Source organism: Uloborus diversus, chromosome 9 (assembly GCF_026930045.1).
Source record: "Uloborus diversus isolate 005 chromosome 9, Udiv.v.3.1, whole genome shotgun sequence".
Taxonomy (NCBI): Eukaryota; Metazoa; Arthropoda; class Arachnida; order Araneae; family Uloboridae; genus Uloborus; species Uloborus diversus.
The window spans coordinates 5,873,685-5,890,817 of NC_072739.1; the positions used below are offsets into that span (position 1 = coordinate 5,873,685).

The 17,133-nt window shown below is 34.9% G+C and overlaps 2 protein-coding genes across 4 annotated transcripts in view; one reads left to right on the forward strand and one right to left on the reverse strand.

Annotated features, from left to right (window-relative positions):
• Positions 1-17,133, forward strand: part of LOC129229294 (armadillo repeat-containing protein 7-like) — a 44,019-nt gene that overhangs the window by 7,432 nt on the left and 19,454 nt on the right. For 2 of the 3 annotated variants that reach the window (XM_054863569.1, XM_054863568.1), the window contains exons 3-5: positions 10,416-10,484; positions 12,616-12,753; positions 15,525-15,721. In XM_054863569.1, coding sequence (XP_054719544.1) covers positions 10,416-10,484; positions 12,616-12,753; positions 15,525-15,697 — 380 coding nt within the window. In that variant the 3' untranslated portion in view covers positions 15,698-15,721. Of the gene's footprint in view, positions 1-10,415; positions 10,485-12,615; positions 12,754-15,524; positions 15,722-17,133 lie in introns of those variants that run through there. The other variant, XM_054863570.1, reaches the window with a different exon arrangement.
• LOC129229725 (sushi, von Willebrand factor type A, EGF and pentraxin domain-containing protein 1-like) overlaps positions 15,730-17,133 on the reverse strand; it is a 139,194-nt gene continuing 137,790 nt past the window's right edge. The window contains 1 exon segment of the mRNA XM_054864091.1: positions 15,730-15,950. Coding sequence (XP_054720066.1) covers positions 15,913-15,950 — 38 coding nt within the window. The 3' untranslated portion in view covers positions 15,730-15,912.

A 17,133-nucleotide genomic window follows, 5' to 3' on the forward strand; every position in this document is an offset into this window, starting at 1 on the left:
TATTTTTTGTTTAGAAATTATACACCATGGTGTGTTCAAAGTTAAATTATACAATATATTTTTCTACCTTAAGACTATTGGTTTGCAATGTTCTTTAGATGAGAGCATCTAACATCAGCATATCGCAACCAGGCAAGGAAAGTGATATAACTCAAAAAAAGAGTTGGAGAAAATCAAGATTTAGGCATTACTAGCTTCAAACAAATTTAGTCTCAAATATTAAAATACTTGAAAAAATATATATTGTGATGTTTGCTGGTTTAGTTTACTGGTTAGTCTAAATTGAAAAACTTAAAGTTCGAAATTTTTTTTTTGTCGCTATTGATTCTGTAACACTACGTACCAGTTATATAACTTTGTGTGAGTTTTGTGACAAGAAAAGAATTAAATTTAGATTTTTAAAAAAAATGCTAAAATACATTTTCCCTAAATTTTGATTTGTGTCACTTTCCTTGCTACGGTGCAATATGAAATTACATAAATGAAATTTATAATTGAAGTTTCATTCATTACTATGTTTTCAAAAGTGCAACATTATCTTGAAGTTATTTTTACGTATTAGTTTATAATTTATGAGCATTGCTTTTAATGCATCAAAAAAATAAATAATAAAATCAATTGATTCCCAACCCTGGTTTTAAGAATTATACCTCACGGGCATAGTTCTATAGTACTTTGTTGCAAATTTTTTTGAACTTATGTTCTAAAACTAGCATATCTCAGTCATATACATAGCGTAGCTTTTAACGGAAGCGGGGGGGGGGGGGGGTGAACAATGTCAGGGAACTTCAACAACACCAGTTGGCGCCGCACAAACCTGAAGGGGGCCTGAGATTTTCTGAAAAGAGGGGGAAATCTATGTAGGACATAAACAGGGCTGCTGAGAGCCAAGGCGGGTCCTTAGTCAGTTGTGTTGCCGCCCTCCTCCCCCCCCCCCAAAAAAAGAAGAAAAAGAAAAGTAAAGAGGAAAAAAAAGATAAAAAAGGAGGGGGAGAATAAAAATCAAAACTGCTTACTGGAAAATAATTGGCTCTATTTGAAGTGCCACAACAGAAAAAAACCAAGAGAGTAAATATTACTTAATCTTTACGTTTTCTCTTATTCGAATTTCTCTGCCCCTTTTTTTCTACCTTTTATTTTCCGTCAGTGTCGCACTCCCCCTTCCCAGGCACGGGCCCCTAGTTTCCGACCAGGCTTACATGCACTCTTGTCAGACTTGGACATTAGGGAAAACAATATGGGGGGGTGGTGTAAAAGTCGATTGTGAGGGGCCCCAAAATTTCTGCGCATGCCTCTGGCTTCCGAATTTCCCTATTCTTTTGTGAGACCAGTGACGGATACAGCAACCGGGCATTTGCCCGGTGAGCCGGTCATGCTTCGGGTCGATCAACTAACAGCAAAGTCTTTCAGGCCTGTCTACTAACAGCAAAATGTAAATTTTGTGCGCACGTGTTTAGAATAACGCAAATTCGCAAAACATAGCCTCAGCTCCTCTTTACGCATGGGCTAAAACTTGCGGGTGGGGGGAGGCAGAGCTGTCACTAAGAGGGGGGGGGGGGGAATTTCTGAAATGGGGCTGCCCAGAGCCTCATTACCACACAGGATGACTAGGCCTAGGCCCCCATGTTCCTAAGGGGCCTCATATTTTTTAAAGAATATGCATAGCATTTCAACGATATGAAAGATACATGTATTTTTTAAAAAATAAAAAATTATGACTTATTAATTGGAAAAAATTTCTTGAAAGGTTTTGGCGGGGGAAAGGATACTTCCAAAGCGTAGCATTATGAAGATTTTCTTATTTTTAAACCGAATAGGAAAAAGAAAAAAAGAAAAAAAAAGGAATAAGGATAAAAGAAATAGGAGGTGCGGGATGTAATTAACTGATCAATAATCTGCCACGATTGAAAATTTTCAAGGTTCTTTTCAATAGAAATTTAAATAATTTTCGCCACGTTTTCCCCCTTTTATTAAAAAGACTTCGATTTCCCCTTGTACGTTCTATTCTTCTCTTTAATTATAATAAATTTTTTTAAAAAACATTCTAATCTGGTTTCTGGGACGGTACCCCCCTCCCCCTCTGGTTGTGCCACTAAATTGTGGAAGCTTTACACATACACCAAATAAATACAAAAGACAGTTTAAACAGCTTTGTGTTCAAAAAGACTTATTTTAAAAGATTAGTACTGAAAAACAGATAAAAAATTTTCCTGCACTCTGTTTTAAAAATTTTTAGGTACACGTGGGATATTTTGGGGGGAGGGGAACATTTTCCCAGTTCCCCTCGGAACATTTCCCCAGTTTCCCTCCGTGGATTCCCCTCCGCTTCCGCTGTTGTCTAATCACTTTTCCTGGAGCTTTTCGTCAAGTTCTAAAAAACAAAAAAAAAATCCCGTACTCTGTTTTCTGAACAGTCTTAGGATCATTTGGGATTTCTTTGAGGAAAAAGGGGAACAGAAGAATTTTCCTGCACTCTGTTGTGAAATTTTTTAGGTATCTTTGAGATTTCGGGAGGGGTGGGAGCATTCCCCCTGTTCCAATCCGTGGATCCACTTTGGGGTCCAATAGCTTTTCCTGGTTCCTTAGTTCACGTTCTAAAAATCGGAAATTTTTTCCTGTACTCTGCTTTCTGAACAAATTTTGGTACTGTTTTTTTGAGGGAGTGGGGAGAACTTCCCGATCCCTCTTTGGATCCGCTTTTACAGTTCTCTCCACGCTTTTCCTAATGCCTTTCTTCAACTTCAAGTTTTAAAAAAACGGAGGAATTTTCCTGTATTCTATTCTGAAAAATTTTAGGTACACTTGGGATTTTGGAGGGGGAACGTTCCCCCAGTTCCCCTTCCGTGGATCCGCGCCTGAATGGTGAAAGGTATAGAAGGAGGGTTTGTGAAAAAATTGACCTTTGGTCATTTTCTTCCCGGATCCGCTTTTGCTCTCAGCGACCCTGTTTATAGCAATTGCAATAAAAGTGACAAAATATTTTTTTCCCGTGAAATTATTTAAAAAAAACAATCTTATAATACCATTGAGGAGCATGAAAGACTCTACATTATTAAGATTATCAAATCAAAGGCCAAAGGCCGTGGAAATGTGAGTTTCAAGCATTTTTGACGAAACATAAAGTATTCTGTATGCTGTACAAACTCACGGTTTCGGGCCCCTCAGTTTAAAAAGAAAATAAGTTGATAAAAACCAATGTTGAAAGAATTCCGGTGGTCCCCAGAACCTACCCCCCCCCCCCTCCTAATATCATCGAAGATCGTCTAAAATTTAAATTTTGGGGCTTCAATTTTGAATAACTTCATAAGAGAACAGCTATAGTGCCTAGAAAGAATAGTGTGCCGATCGGTGCTTTTTCTCCCGCTATTCTTGAAGACAAATTGTATGAAATCCGCTAGAGGGCAGTGCGGTCGAGGTGCACGTTCAATTTCGCGGTGTTTACATTAGTAGACGCGGGATTTTGTTACAATTTAGTTCCGCGTTTCTCTTTTTTACCTTTATTTCGTGAATATTTCATGAAACAGCGTTTAAGGCTTTTAATGGAGGCATCAAAGTTGAACATTAGAAGAAATAAAGCTTCATCTTGTTTCGTACCAGGGTGCAAAAGTGAATACAAAACATGCAAGGAAAAAGTTACGCTTTTTAAATCTACATCAGATGAAGAAAAACTGAAATGGAACTCGTTAATTCCCAGGTTAGATAAAGTTTTTGATAAATATTGCTCAATTTGTGCTCTGCATTTCGAAAAACATTTTATTGAAACATATTTTACGCATATTATAAATGGTGAGGAAGTTTCGATTCATCGGGGAAAATCTTTTTTGAAACATGAGGCAATTCCGGCAATTTCCTCAAATCTGCCAACAAATTTTGCTAAAAAATTACCAAAGAAATGGTCCATCAGGAATTATGCAGTTAAGAAAAATGTTCCCTGTTTGAAAAAAAAAACTTGATCTTTCCACAGATGAAACTGAAATAACTATGTATAAATCTATTATAAATGAAATTGTACATATTAATTTACCTAACAAATATTGGGTTTGTATGAAATTTAAAAAATCTCCAAATATTGTAGTTTTTGTATATAATGAAAATTATGTGGAAAATAATATTGACGATAAAAAGATCTTTATTGAAGCAGACACAAAAACAAGGATGTTTTCAAAACAAAATTTTACACAATTGACTCTGAAAACCCATGCTATAAAGTAACTTTGTACCAAATTTCGTGAAAATCGGAAGAACGGTCTAGACGCCGTGCGCGTCACAGAGATCCAGACAGAAATCCAGACAGAGAGACTTTCAGCTTTATTATTAGTAGAGAAATAAGAGATGCGCAGTTATTGAATACTTAGGGGCGATTCATTAATTACGTAAGGATGATATTGGTAATTTTTGACCCCCCTCCCCCATGTAAGGGTACGTAAGAATTTTCACCCCCCCCCATTCTTATTTAAGATTCCATTTCGTTTTTCAAAATGATAAAATATAACAAATCTTGGAATCGTTATTAAATTCACATTATTAAATTAAACCTTTTGCGTAAAGAAATAGTTACTGAAAAGTTAGAATCTAAACTGAATGTTTTTTCGACATTTTTTTTTTGATGTACTATTAATCAAAAATAAAACATGCCATACACAATGCTACACTATTCATTTTTTATAAAACAAATAAAACATTTTACCCTAACACATTTCTTACCTTCCAGACGCAAATGGAACATAATCTCTGCCATATTACTTGACCGCGCAATTTCTAATGTGAAATACCGACTTGGAAAATATTACGTAAGAATGAGTTTGCCCCCCCCCAAGTCCCAAGTAAGGGTACGTAGAGGCTTTTCAACCCCCCTCCCCCTCTGGGACCCTTACGTATTTAATGAATGGCCCCTTATAGTCGTCTACTATTTTCATTGAAGATAAATTAGCCTAAGGTAATTTTATACGCTTCAAAAAATAAATAAACACCCATGTAACAAATAGCACTTATTACAGAATTTGTCTTTGGCGCAGAAATAAGTTCAATCCGAAAAACGGGGCTTTTAAACTGCGAAATGAGCATGCAATCGCTGATTCAAAAAGAGTCTGATTGAGAAGCATAACGTACACCTCGAGCGCAGCGCCATCTGGATTTTCCTCAGATCTGACCTCACTTTTTCCCCGTCGATCGGCACACTACTCTTTCTAGGCACTATAGAACAGCCGAATCCACTTCTGCCATAACATGAAATTCCAGTTTCGAAAATTTGCTGGAGGAAAGTACTCAAACCTCTCCCATTTTTTTAACATTCCCAAAGATGGTCTAAAACTGTGTTTTTAAATTAACAATATCAAAAATTTTCTGGGAAGTGTCCTCTTCCCTCCTCTCTCTCAGCATCATCAATGAAGAACGTTTTAAATCTTGTTTTCAGTGCTTCAATTTAGGAAATTTTCCGGGGTGAGCCTCCTGAAAACTCCTTTTCCTAACATCACTTAAGTTCAGCAAAAATTTCGTTTTTGGAACTTAACTTTCGAGTAACTGCCGGTGTCCTAGTCTTTACCAAAAAAGGCTTTTAAGACTTCAATTTGAAAATTTTCTGGTGGATGGCCTCGAAATCTATCTCAACTTAAAATCACCAAAGATTTTCTAAACCTGCATTTTCTGAGCTAATATTTTTAAAAAAAATTCAGAGGAGAGCCCCTGGAACCGCTCTTCATACCATATACTCGAAGATAATTTAAAATTCTGTTTTTGAATTTCTACTTCCGAAAAATTGCAGCAGGAGAAACCCTGAACCAACGCTCCCCTAACATCACCAAATATTGTCTAAAATTGAGTTTTTAAGACTACAATTTCGAAAAAATTTTAGGGGAGAGGCCCCCCCAAACCCCCTATTTCAAACTCAATGTTCATCTTTCCATTAAGTTTATATTGCTAATACTTTAATGACTCCCAGAAGCCAAAAAGCTAAGTCCTCTCTCTTTGTATTGATAAATTTGTTTGAAAAAAAATTAAGGGGTTGCCAAACTCGTAGCCGACCCCTCTCACCAGGTTTTTGACCTCACAACGAGTCTGGGGGTCTTCAAGGTATGGCAGTATAAAAAAGGGAATGTTTATGACAGGGCCCAGTAATGTATGTTTGTGTTGAGGGACCCATCACGTTCTAAGACGGCCCTAGTCTTTCACCCATGAACATTGCTAGATCAGTTTCATATAACAGGGCCATTAAGTTACTTGTTATAACTGCAGAATAGGATATACTAGCCAAGCAGTGTTATCATTATGGAAATATTCAATCAAGTTCCAGGCATTATAAAAAATACTTAAATGAACAATTACAATCACAATTTCCCCCCAAAATAAGGTTTAGCTAATACTGTCCAACCAGGGATTGCATGGAATTTTCAAACGTCCAGATAAGACGAATCTGTATGAATAAGGGGGAAAAGTAAAAATTTGATGCGCGTATTCCACTCATTTGAATGAGACTCTGCTTCTGCAAAGCTGAAATCGGTAAAAAATAATAGATTTGTCCATTTCCGGCTGTAAAACGGATGTTTGTCTTTCCATACAATCCGTGGTCACACAGTACTGTATCAATTTGTTCACTATTAAACCGCAGAAGTGTTCCTATCTCTTAAATTTTGTTTAAATAAAACATATTTAGTTGTTAAGAATGATTTCCTCATATTTAAGTGATATCCCCATCATTAGGTAAAATTTAATATCTATATGAGCTATGGGACCGCTACATCTCCTAATGCCAGAGCCGATTTTTTCAACCAATCCGCTACTGTGTGAGACTCCCAAATTTTAATGCCTTCTCCCGAGCTCTCTCATCAAGAAAATATCTTCCAATTGTCATCAAAACAATGAAATTCCATAGAAAAGGGATTCTTCAGTGATTAGAAGTTAGAGACAAATCCCTACAGTGAAATGATCACAGTCACAAAAACAAAAAGTCATTTTTCATACATGTTTGTTTTGTTTTCCTTCTTTGAAAATTTGTATTCCCCCTCCCCCAAATGCAGTAAAATGTTCCCATTTTTTCCTGAATTTCCCAAATCTTTACCTACTGCTAAGAATGTTTTTTATGACTTATAAGGGAAAACAAATGTATGCCTTTTTTAAATATTTGTTTAAGCCGAAACGTGCTTTTTCTTTTTATTTCAAAAAAGTACATAATAATAGTGATCTCAATTTCTGAATTTGGAATCCTGTTCGATTTTGGCTCCTGTACGGAATTAAAAAAAAAAAATTCTACTTATATTTTAAAATTATATTATATTTCCTCTTGAACTCAAATTTTTGTCGATAAATTTATTCATACAAAGGCTGCCAGGTGTCAGTGTTGGCAGCTTAAAACCATCATTGTGTGTAGCTCCTCTGTTTCAGCTTGCTGTTTATCCAATAATACAGGATGTTCAAAAAAATCCTTGACACATGTAAAAAATTCAAAGCAACAAATTGTCGTATGAATATGCTACATAGGCTACTCAGAGGGGGAGGGGCAACTGCCCCTCACTTCCAAAAGTAAAGGAGCCTTGCCCCCTCACTTTTTAGGGTTAAAAATTAATGATTGATTTAAAAATGATTTTTCATAGGGTGGACTGATTTATTTTGCGAAAGTAAAAGCTAAAAACTTGAAACAAATGAACTTTTCTCATCTTATTTCATAAGAAAAGAACTTTAAAATGGAAGAAGAAAGTCTACAGTTGTCATTTGTCCCAATTTTTGATGCCATATTCCATTTTTTTAAGTTATTAAACAGTAATATTAAACGCCAGTAATATAGTCCAATTTTACAAAAAAAAAAAAAACCAGCTTCAGAGATTACGCCCCCTAACCCTTACACTTCTTGTGATTCCCCACTTTCTTGGTGCACCAGCCGCCTATGAGTTTCACCATAATAAATCACAGATTCGCGATTTTTTATTCATTTGTGTCAAATTGGGTAGCATTGCTGGTATTGAAGATTTAAAAATGTATGTTACGCAAGTAGGTTTAATTGTGTACGCAGTCCACGCTGGTTGGAACATGGGATGAACTAGAGTGCCGTTTAGATGTGGTGGTTTGAGCAAGAAACGGTGCACACATTCAACTCTAGTAATGAAAGGTATTGCTTTGCTCTATTAATAATAAAGCTGAAAGTCTCTGTCTGGATTTCTGTGACGCACATAGCGCCTAGACCGTTCGACCGATTTCCATGAAATTCGGCACAAAGTTAGTTTATAGCATGGGGGTGTGCACCTCACAGGGATTTTTCGAAAATTCGATATGGTTCTTTTTCTATTCCAATTTTAAGAAAAAAAACTATCATAAGATGGACGAGTAAATTACGAAATTATCGTAACGTGGAACCGTAACATGGGCACAAGCCAATTGGCTAGATACGAAATTATCATAACGTGGAACCGTAACATGGGTACAAGCCAATTGGCGAGAAAATTCACCATACATTATTTGTAAATATAGAGGCGAACCAAAATACCTTTTAATTTTTCTATTACGGGCAAAGCCGTGTAGTTACCACTAGTGGTTTAATAAAATGGTTAAACACCTCTCATTACCTGTGTTTTTCTTACTGTCACGGTAAAGCAACAACTTTAAACATACAGTGTAACCGCAATTTAGCGATTGTCAAGGGACTGGAAAAATTTATCGTAAAATCAAGGAGCATAGACAGACATTCAATGCAATCAAATCCGGACCATTTAAATACATCATTAAATTGAAAAAAACATTAAATCGGGTGTCATTAAATTGAAGTTATACTAAAATTTGGAAGTTTTTCTTTTTCTCTATTTTTTTCTACAATGTCATAAAAAATTTGAACCAATGAAGTAGTCTTGTGCAAACTGCATATTGTTATGGCCATTTGTTGCTTTTCTATGATTTTTTTTAATATGTCAGTGACTTTTTAGACACCCTGTATTTTCTTTGGTTTTCTGAATGTATGTATTTAAAATGGAAGGTTTTCTCATTAAAAGTTAAAGTTTCTTACTGTCATAAAATTAAATATTTGTTTAGGGAAGATTGCTATAAAGGACTTCAATATTTGTATCCAGGGGTAGAAATTTAGAAAAATCAGTTACGGGTCAATGGACAAGTAATTACAAAATTTCAGTGGTTCGTTCACACACTTTTAGTAGTCCATTCTTCCATCCTGATTTTAAATAATGAAAAGTAAAGAAAAAAGACAAAATTAGGTGAAACAAAATACCATTATATGAGAAATGGAGTCAGTTAGCTGTTTTCACATAATCTGAGCAACTTGGGAAGAGAAGGAAACAACAGGCATCTTTCTGTGCACCAATACTGCTGAAGGAATTGACCCAACAAAATCTTATCTTTTTAATTGCTTTGGGGAAAAAGGCAATAGGGTAGTAAAAATAACATGTTATAATATTTCTGGGAACATGAATTGTTTTGCTGATGATGTCAAAGTTATGGGGACTGTAGAAAATGAAGAACAAGCAAATCAGCTGCAAGAGGATCTAGATCATATTACGGAGTGGGCTGATAAATGGGGTATGGCTGTTAATGTTGGGAAATGTCAAGTGCTACATTTAGGGCATGGAAATAACTGTACAAGTTATTATTTGCAAAGTTACTGATCTGGGGGTCTTAATAAGTCAGGATTTAAAGTTAAGCCAACAGTGCAGCATTGCTAGTAAGGCTAAAAATGTACAGTCTTGAGCAAAGAAGAGACCGAGGGGACATGATTCAGTTGTTTAAATTTATTAAAATGAAAGATGTTACGGGATTAAAGTTGAGCACTGAAAACAGGACAAGGGGTCAATGTTTTAAGCTATTTAAATCTCAGGCTAACATGGATATTAGGAAAAATTATTATTATAGCAGGGTAGTAAAACCTTGGAACAGCTTACCGGAAGAGGTGGTAATGAGCACGGGAGTAGATAGTTTTAAGAGGGCCATCGATCTTCACTGAGGATTGTAAATTGACTAGGACCAGTCTAGCTGGGCACAGAGCCTGTTGCTGGTCATCACTTTTGTATTTGTATAATGCTGTAGAATTTTTTAAAACTATCTTTGCTTACAAAGAAAACCTAAATATCTTAAACAATGGTACATACTTTCAACAGATTCAAAAAAATTTTTTATCCTTTCAATTTTTGAAAGGAATAAAATTTGACTGGTTCCATGGACCACTTAAATGTATATTTTTTCTGGTCCAATGAATATTTTTATGGTACCGCACCAGCGAACTACTGTTTATTTTGAGCCATGCTTGTATGAGAATTTGTCATAATGAGTAATTGTTTTTGCCTCAATTAGGGAAGTTTACCACCACTATTTGCTGTATGAACTTCAGTGTATGTAAAAGTATAAATATCTAGGGGATTTTTTGCTTAATTTAATTAGATTGATCAGTGCTACTATGTGGGATTAATGATTTTATTATATTTTAGATCAGTTAGACGAAACCAATGAAGATTTAGTTGAATTTGCTATTGGTGGTATCTGTAACCTGGCTTTAGGTAATATTTGATGCATTTTTGCTGTATTATTAATCATTGTACCTATTCTATAGTTACAGTCAACTCTTGATTACTCAAAGCCTTATGACTTGAATAATCCTTTATCTCCCAGTTTTTATTAGGTCCCAATTTCTTGAGAAGGCTGTAAGATCTTCCCCTAACTTGAACTACCAATAACTCGAAGATTTTAGTTTTCTTTCGACTTTGAGTTATTGAGAGTTGACTGTATATATTCAGTGGCGTACTTAGCATGGGTGACACCCGTGGTGGTAATTTGTGGTGTTACCCCCCCCCCCTCTACAAACACATAAAAAAAGGTTTTTATATTCTATGTAAACATGAAATTCATACAATTTCAGAAACAACTATATTTGTTTTTTACAAAATTTTAAGTGGGCTAAAATGTACAAAAGACAATTAAAAACTACGTACGCTCTTTATATAACTTGTCCTAGAAACAGGTGTGCAGGCTGTCATGAGGTCAAAAGGGTAAAGGGGTGTATGAAATTATTGGCCCCTTAATCATTTCAAATGTATCTCAAACACTGAAAGATAATGAGGTTCAGTTTTTTGGTATAGGAGGAAGTCTCTACTAGGTCTAAGTATTGACAATTAGAATCTCTCTCTCTTATCCTGAGTATAGTTAGTATTCATTCCTTCCCATGTGAAGTGGGAAAGGGAAGGGGGATCTTCCCAGAAAAATTTCACATTTGTAGCATTAGAATGCATTTTTACTTCATATTTTTCAAAAACTTGCAATTACGCTTTGAGGTGTCAACTCCCAGATGGGTGACTAACCCCCGTGCCCAGCCCCCATCCAACGTAGCAACGCCACTGATATAATGCATATATGTGTATACGTTAATGGATTTAGGTTTCTTAACTATTTGTCACTAATGATTATGAAAGTCCTCTGTCACATCTGTCTGTCTGTTTGCAATCAACTCAAAAACTACTGCCCGAAATTTCATGCAGTTTTCATCAATGGATAGAGGAGTGATTCATGAGAAAAGTTTATAGATCGGTTCGAAAAATCTCTTTTTATTCCAATTTAAAAGACACAATTTTCAAATAAATTCCCTAAAGTGGGGGTACACACTTGCACATATTAACATTATATGTCCATGGAAAGCGCTGATTTTTCTGCTGAAGGTGCCATTTGTTTGAAGTTTCTAAGTTGATAAAAAAAATAGTTATAAACTTTTTAGTTCCATGTTTTTCATCAACCCAATTCAGTATTTAGTGTATCATCTCAATTCCCTGTCAATAGCTAGAATTGCGTCACTTTCATCTGACTTTTCAATGCTTTTCTCAAGTAAATTCTTTAAGTTCACTTTTCTCCATTTCATAAGTATCCAGGCTTTTAACATGTTTTCTGTTTAAAACTTATAATAGCTTGGTCTTATTATGTGCAATGGGCAAGTATTACTTTGTGTAATAAATATTATTCAAATGGTAACATTAACATAGTAGCTTGAGAAGATTGGGAACTAATTTATGGATTTGGCGGATAATTGTCTATTTTAGTAGAACATTAATGCAATTTAATGGTTTTTTTTATTCATTTGCCCTGATTGGACACACTAATAATCCAATCGCCCAGGAGCCTCGCCAGATATTTTTCAGGAAAATTTCAATAGCTGAGGCCTTTGGGGCAGTTTTTTCAACTGTCGCTGTTTATGAAATTAAAGGCTGCATAATAATATTTCTCGGTTTTCACGATGTGACCAAAATATCGCCATTAAAAGAATCTTTAAAACTTTTGTTAATATGCCAAATAATCTGGCAACTGTATCAGGCCAGTCCTTAAACAGCTCAGAAATTTTCTTTTAATTTGTCTTTTTTCAAAATTTCAAACAATTGCCAAATGTGGAACAGTTTAAATAACCCTTAAACCTGTTTCCAGGCATTTAAACCTGCATCTTCAAATTTATACATGCAACCTGATGATTCTCGTGACCCGACAATTGGTAAATGAAATGAATCACAAGAATTCCCATGACCGGTCCCCTATATGTTAAGCTCTAGTAGGCCCTAGTTAGCTTCTGTACCACAGATTGTACTTTCAAATTATTTTGATAGTTTTTTTACGCTACCGAAAATTAAAAATAATCTCAACTTTTTTTAACAGATAAGAATTTCAAGCATCTAATTTATACTAGAAATGGCATCAGTAATGTCATTAAATGTTTGTCCAGTAGAAGAGAAGAGACTGTACTCTCTGCCATCACTACATTGATGTTTCTTGTGTCGCCTGAAAGCAAAGCAGGTAAGAAATCAGTGTTTTTAGTGCTATAACTGCTACGTGAATACTTATTTATTCAAAACTAATAGAAGTTGTGACGTCATATTCTAGATTTAGTTATAAGGAGAACCCAAAAAATTTAGACATTAGAAATGCTCCTAATAATTAAAACATACCCTAAAACAATTCTCAACTTTTTTTAGCTCTTGGCCATTGAAAAGTTTTTAAAAAATTCTCCGACTGGTACTTTTTTTCATTTTATTTTTACAAAAATCATTACTGGGTATTGAAGAACTGTTACATAAGTTGATTTTACATTTTCATAATCATTTCCCAAGTTCCCTCCTGTGTATTCACCATTTCTTTTTCTTATCTTAGCATGTTTACAACTAGCGCCATCTTCCTCAGGCACTAGTTGCTTAATAGTAGAAAAACTTTCCAAGTTTTTCATTCTTTTGCAGAAATTGCATTTCACATGTTGTATTTTTAAAAAATTAATGTATAGAATGGTAACGATCTTTTTCAGACTTGCTGTATATTAGGGGAGGAAGGACGAAAGATGGGGTCTTGATTTGGAACACTTACGAAAAGTTGCTTAAGTTTGTAAGAACAAAAACATAAAATATTATATAGTTTGAACAACTCCTAGTTCAAATACATTAAAATGCTTCATTTTAACTCTTTTCACAAATTGTTAAAATTAATTTACGTTCTTTAGTCTTCAGCACCACGCACATACGTCCCACGTACCTTGCACTGTTGCGTTGTACAAAAAAAGTTGAAAAGAATCTAAATAATCTTAAAGATATGTGGGAAGAGTGTTAAAGGAAGCATTATTTGAAGTGTATTAGAACAAAAATTTTGAACATTTGTATTTTAATAAAGTTTTTTTGAAAATTGATAATTCCTTTCTATTTTTGGTAAATTCTAGTTTTGGTAGAGGCCTTAAGGAGATTTTCAAACTTGGTAATATTTCATATGCATTTTTTACTTACAAATCAAACATGCAACTTTTGACGGGTATCCCAAAACAAGATTATAACTTTCATTTTCTTTGACCCTCTTTTCTGTAAATTGCTGTCAATGAATTTTTTTTTTTTTTATATCAATGAACAGTTTAATCAGGAACATTGTTGAAAAGTTAGAATATGGTTATCTTTTTATCTTGACCACGAAAAGATGGCGGATAACCTTGAAACAAAAACATCATTTGTAATAGGTTTTTTTTCGTATTATTTTGGAAAAAATAGGATATTAGCAAGACCGTGCCTTTAACTATTCGGTACTTTCTCATAGAGTCTACCTATTACAAATGATGTTTTGCTTCAAGGTCATCCGCAAACTATCTGCGGTCTAACTTTAAGGGTTTTTTTTTTCTATTTTGCTGGGGGGCTAATCTCAGTTTCAGAAATTTTTTCAGTATCTTTATGAAAGTTTGAAGAAATTAAATTTTGGAAAAGGTCAAATCAATTATTTGGACAATAAACAAATGTTGTTTTTTTATGACAATAGTTCTACATTTGTAATTGATTGAAGGGTCATTTTACAGTATTTTTGACAAATATGGAGTCCGTAACATGACACTTTTTTTGGCTATAACTACAGTCGAACCTCTATATATGAAACTTCCACATATCAAATTTTTCTATGCATCGAAATTGCTGCTAATTTCCATGTCCGTTACATAGAAGAATTGTTTCTATATATCGAAAAAAATCTCCATGTATGGCAAGCTTTTTTTCGAGACATTCTTAGATTTTTTCTTCTTTTTTGTTCGTCTCAACTGTTTGTGTCATGAAAAATAAAGGCTAGGGGAGAAAATTAAGTTTACTAAAGGTTATTACAAAACTTACAAGGAAGCTGGGGTTGAGGGGTGTATAGATAGATCGTTGTTCCATTCTAGAGTTCTTAAAGTTTACTTAAAATCAATCATCCGTTGGTTGCAACCAGTAATGCAGTAAAATCAATTTCAATCTAACCTTTTTGTCTGTTGATTATTATTCCTAGTTTAGCTTCAGTGAAAATCATTCAAATTAAATTGATGGATTCATTACCCTTTTTTTAAAACTAAATTGTCTTTTATTTCTAAAAAAGACTTTTTAGAAACTAGCTCAGTAAACGTTACACATATAATATTTTAATTATTAACTTTCATTTCATCCAATTTTCACAAATTAGTTCTTGGGTTTCATACACGAAAATTAGCTTTCATTTTAATAATTAATTAGAAATTAATGATAAACTAAAATCGTTTCTGCATATCAAAATTTCTATATATACTCATATATGAGGCCCCTAGTTTCAAAACCGGATACTTGTAGGAGCGGACAAACGCTCAACTTGTAAAAAGTCCGGTTTTGAAACTGAGGCAGACCTTCCTGCCCCATTTCAAGGGGAAAGAAGCGGTTTTTGAACCTAATATTGAGCAGGCAAATAGGCCTTTTGATTCTCTACAAGATTAACAAAAAAAAAAAAAAAAAAGAAAATCGAATTTTTTGCAAGTATCCGGTTTTGAAACTAGGGGCCTCATATGTATTGATTTTTTTTCTGTCAATTTGCTGCTTCGATATATGGAGGTTCGACTGTATTTAATTTACCGTTTGATTAGCACATTATTTTATTTTGAGTTTGCCCTACTGACACACAAAATCAAATCAAAATAATGTGCTAATCAAACAGTAAATGAAATAGTTATGGCAAAAAAGTGACATGTTATGAACTCTACCTTTGGACAAAATACTGTGAAATAGCCCTGAAGCTTACAACGAAATAACTGACATTATTTCTTGTGGCAGATATCGTCAATCCATCTGTGATAGACTGCATGCTTCGATTCAAAGACAGCTCCAATAGAAGATTGAGCAACTTAGCCAATGTTTTTCTGCAAGACTATTGCTCTAACTTTGAGATAGAAAACACTAAAAAATTAGCAGCGAATTACAGAGAAACACAAGTTACAACATCATAGCAAAGCAAGATACAGGAAATGCCAGTGAGTTATCTTAAAATTAATTTATTTACATAAATGATAAACACTTCTGAGATAATACATTTTTTACAAATCTTCCTCTGGCACTACGTATGTTGACTTACAGCGTCAAGTCATTCTTAAATGCTTCAATTTGGTCCCAACATGGAAGATCTTTTCTTGCAAATTTACAATTCTGTTTTGCAGGGTGGTCTTTATCCGTATGGAAACTTTCTTTTATTTGTCAAAATAGCTGTGAAAGGAAATGATTGTTAATGACAGTGAGTGAAATATGTCATTCATGTTACTGCATTTCAAAGGATGTAACAAAGAAAACAATAATGTTGAAGAAAAATACATCTACACTACTGAACATTAAAAATTTCTACACACTTCAAATTTATGCAAGAAGATGCAGTGATATGCAATTTTGCAAATGATAAGATTTTCTACTCATTCATGTAAAATTGGTGGCAATGGCACCACCAACAATGCATTTATTTAACTAAATTAAGTAGCACGTTTCTTGCCCAAAATACATTTGAGCATTGTTTTTGAAGGGAAAAGCTCTTGCAGTATCTCGTGTATGAAGGACAAATGCTTGCCAGTATGTTTTTGACTTTGATAAAGGTTGAATTGTAGTCAACTGGGATTGCGGTTTATTATATCGCAGTTTTGCTGCCTGCATTGGTCGAGATCCTATAACTGTCTGCCCAAATATGGAAACACCCAGTGCAGGAGGGTCCTAAAAAACGCCATGCTGTAGTTCCAGAAGTCTGCTGTTACTAGTAACGGAAATAACAGACATCTTGCCCGTGGGGCCTTATTGAATTTTGCTACCAAGTCCGAACCTCGAGTTAGGGAATGGTGTCGTTTGTAAGACAACAAGAGTCTGCACAAACATATTTACTGCAACTTTTGCAGCATATGTTATGTTAGCTTGAGGGTTATGCTGATCTGAGCCCCCCTTAAATTTTTGCATGCTGGCGCCCATGGCTGCGGCAACCTTTGACTGTGTTACAGTCAGAAGTGCCTTCAATGGTGTAATCAACAGCAAACATGGAAAAAGTTATGGCCTGATGTCATGTTTACAGATGAATCCTGGTTCTGTTTACAACATCATGATGATTGCTTCTATGTTTGGCCACATATTTGAGGGGCGGGTTAAGAGTTTCAGATATTCAGCCACGGTTATCAAGCTGACATACTATGCTGCTACAAATGTTGTAAAAATGTTCGTCCAGATTCTTGTTGCCAATGACCCGATTTTTCAACTCGGGGCTCGTGACATGGCTATGCGATCCATCCATAAAGGCCACACAGGCAAGATGTCGGTCATCTCAGTTATTAGTAACAACGAAATTGTGAACGTACAGCACGTTGTTTCATATAGCCTCCTGAAACTGCTAACACCACATTAGGCAGACAGTAATAGG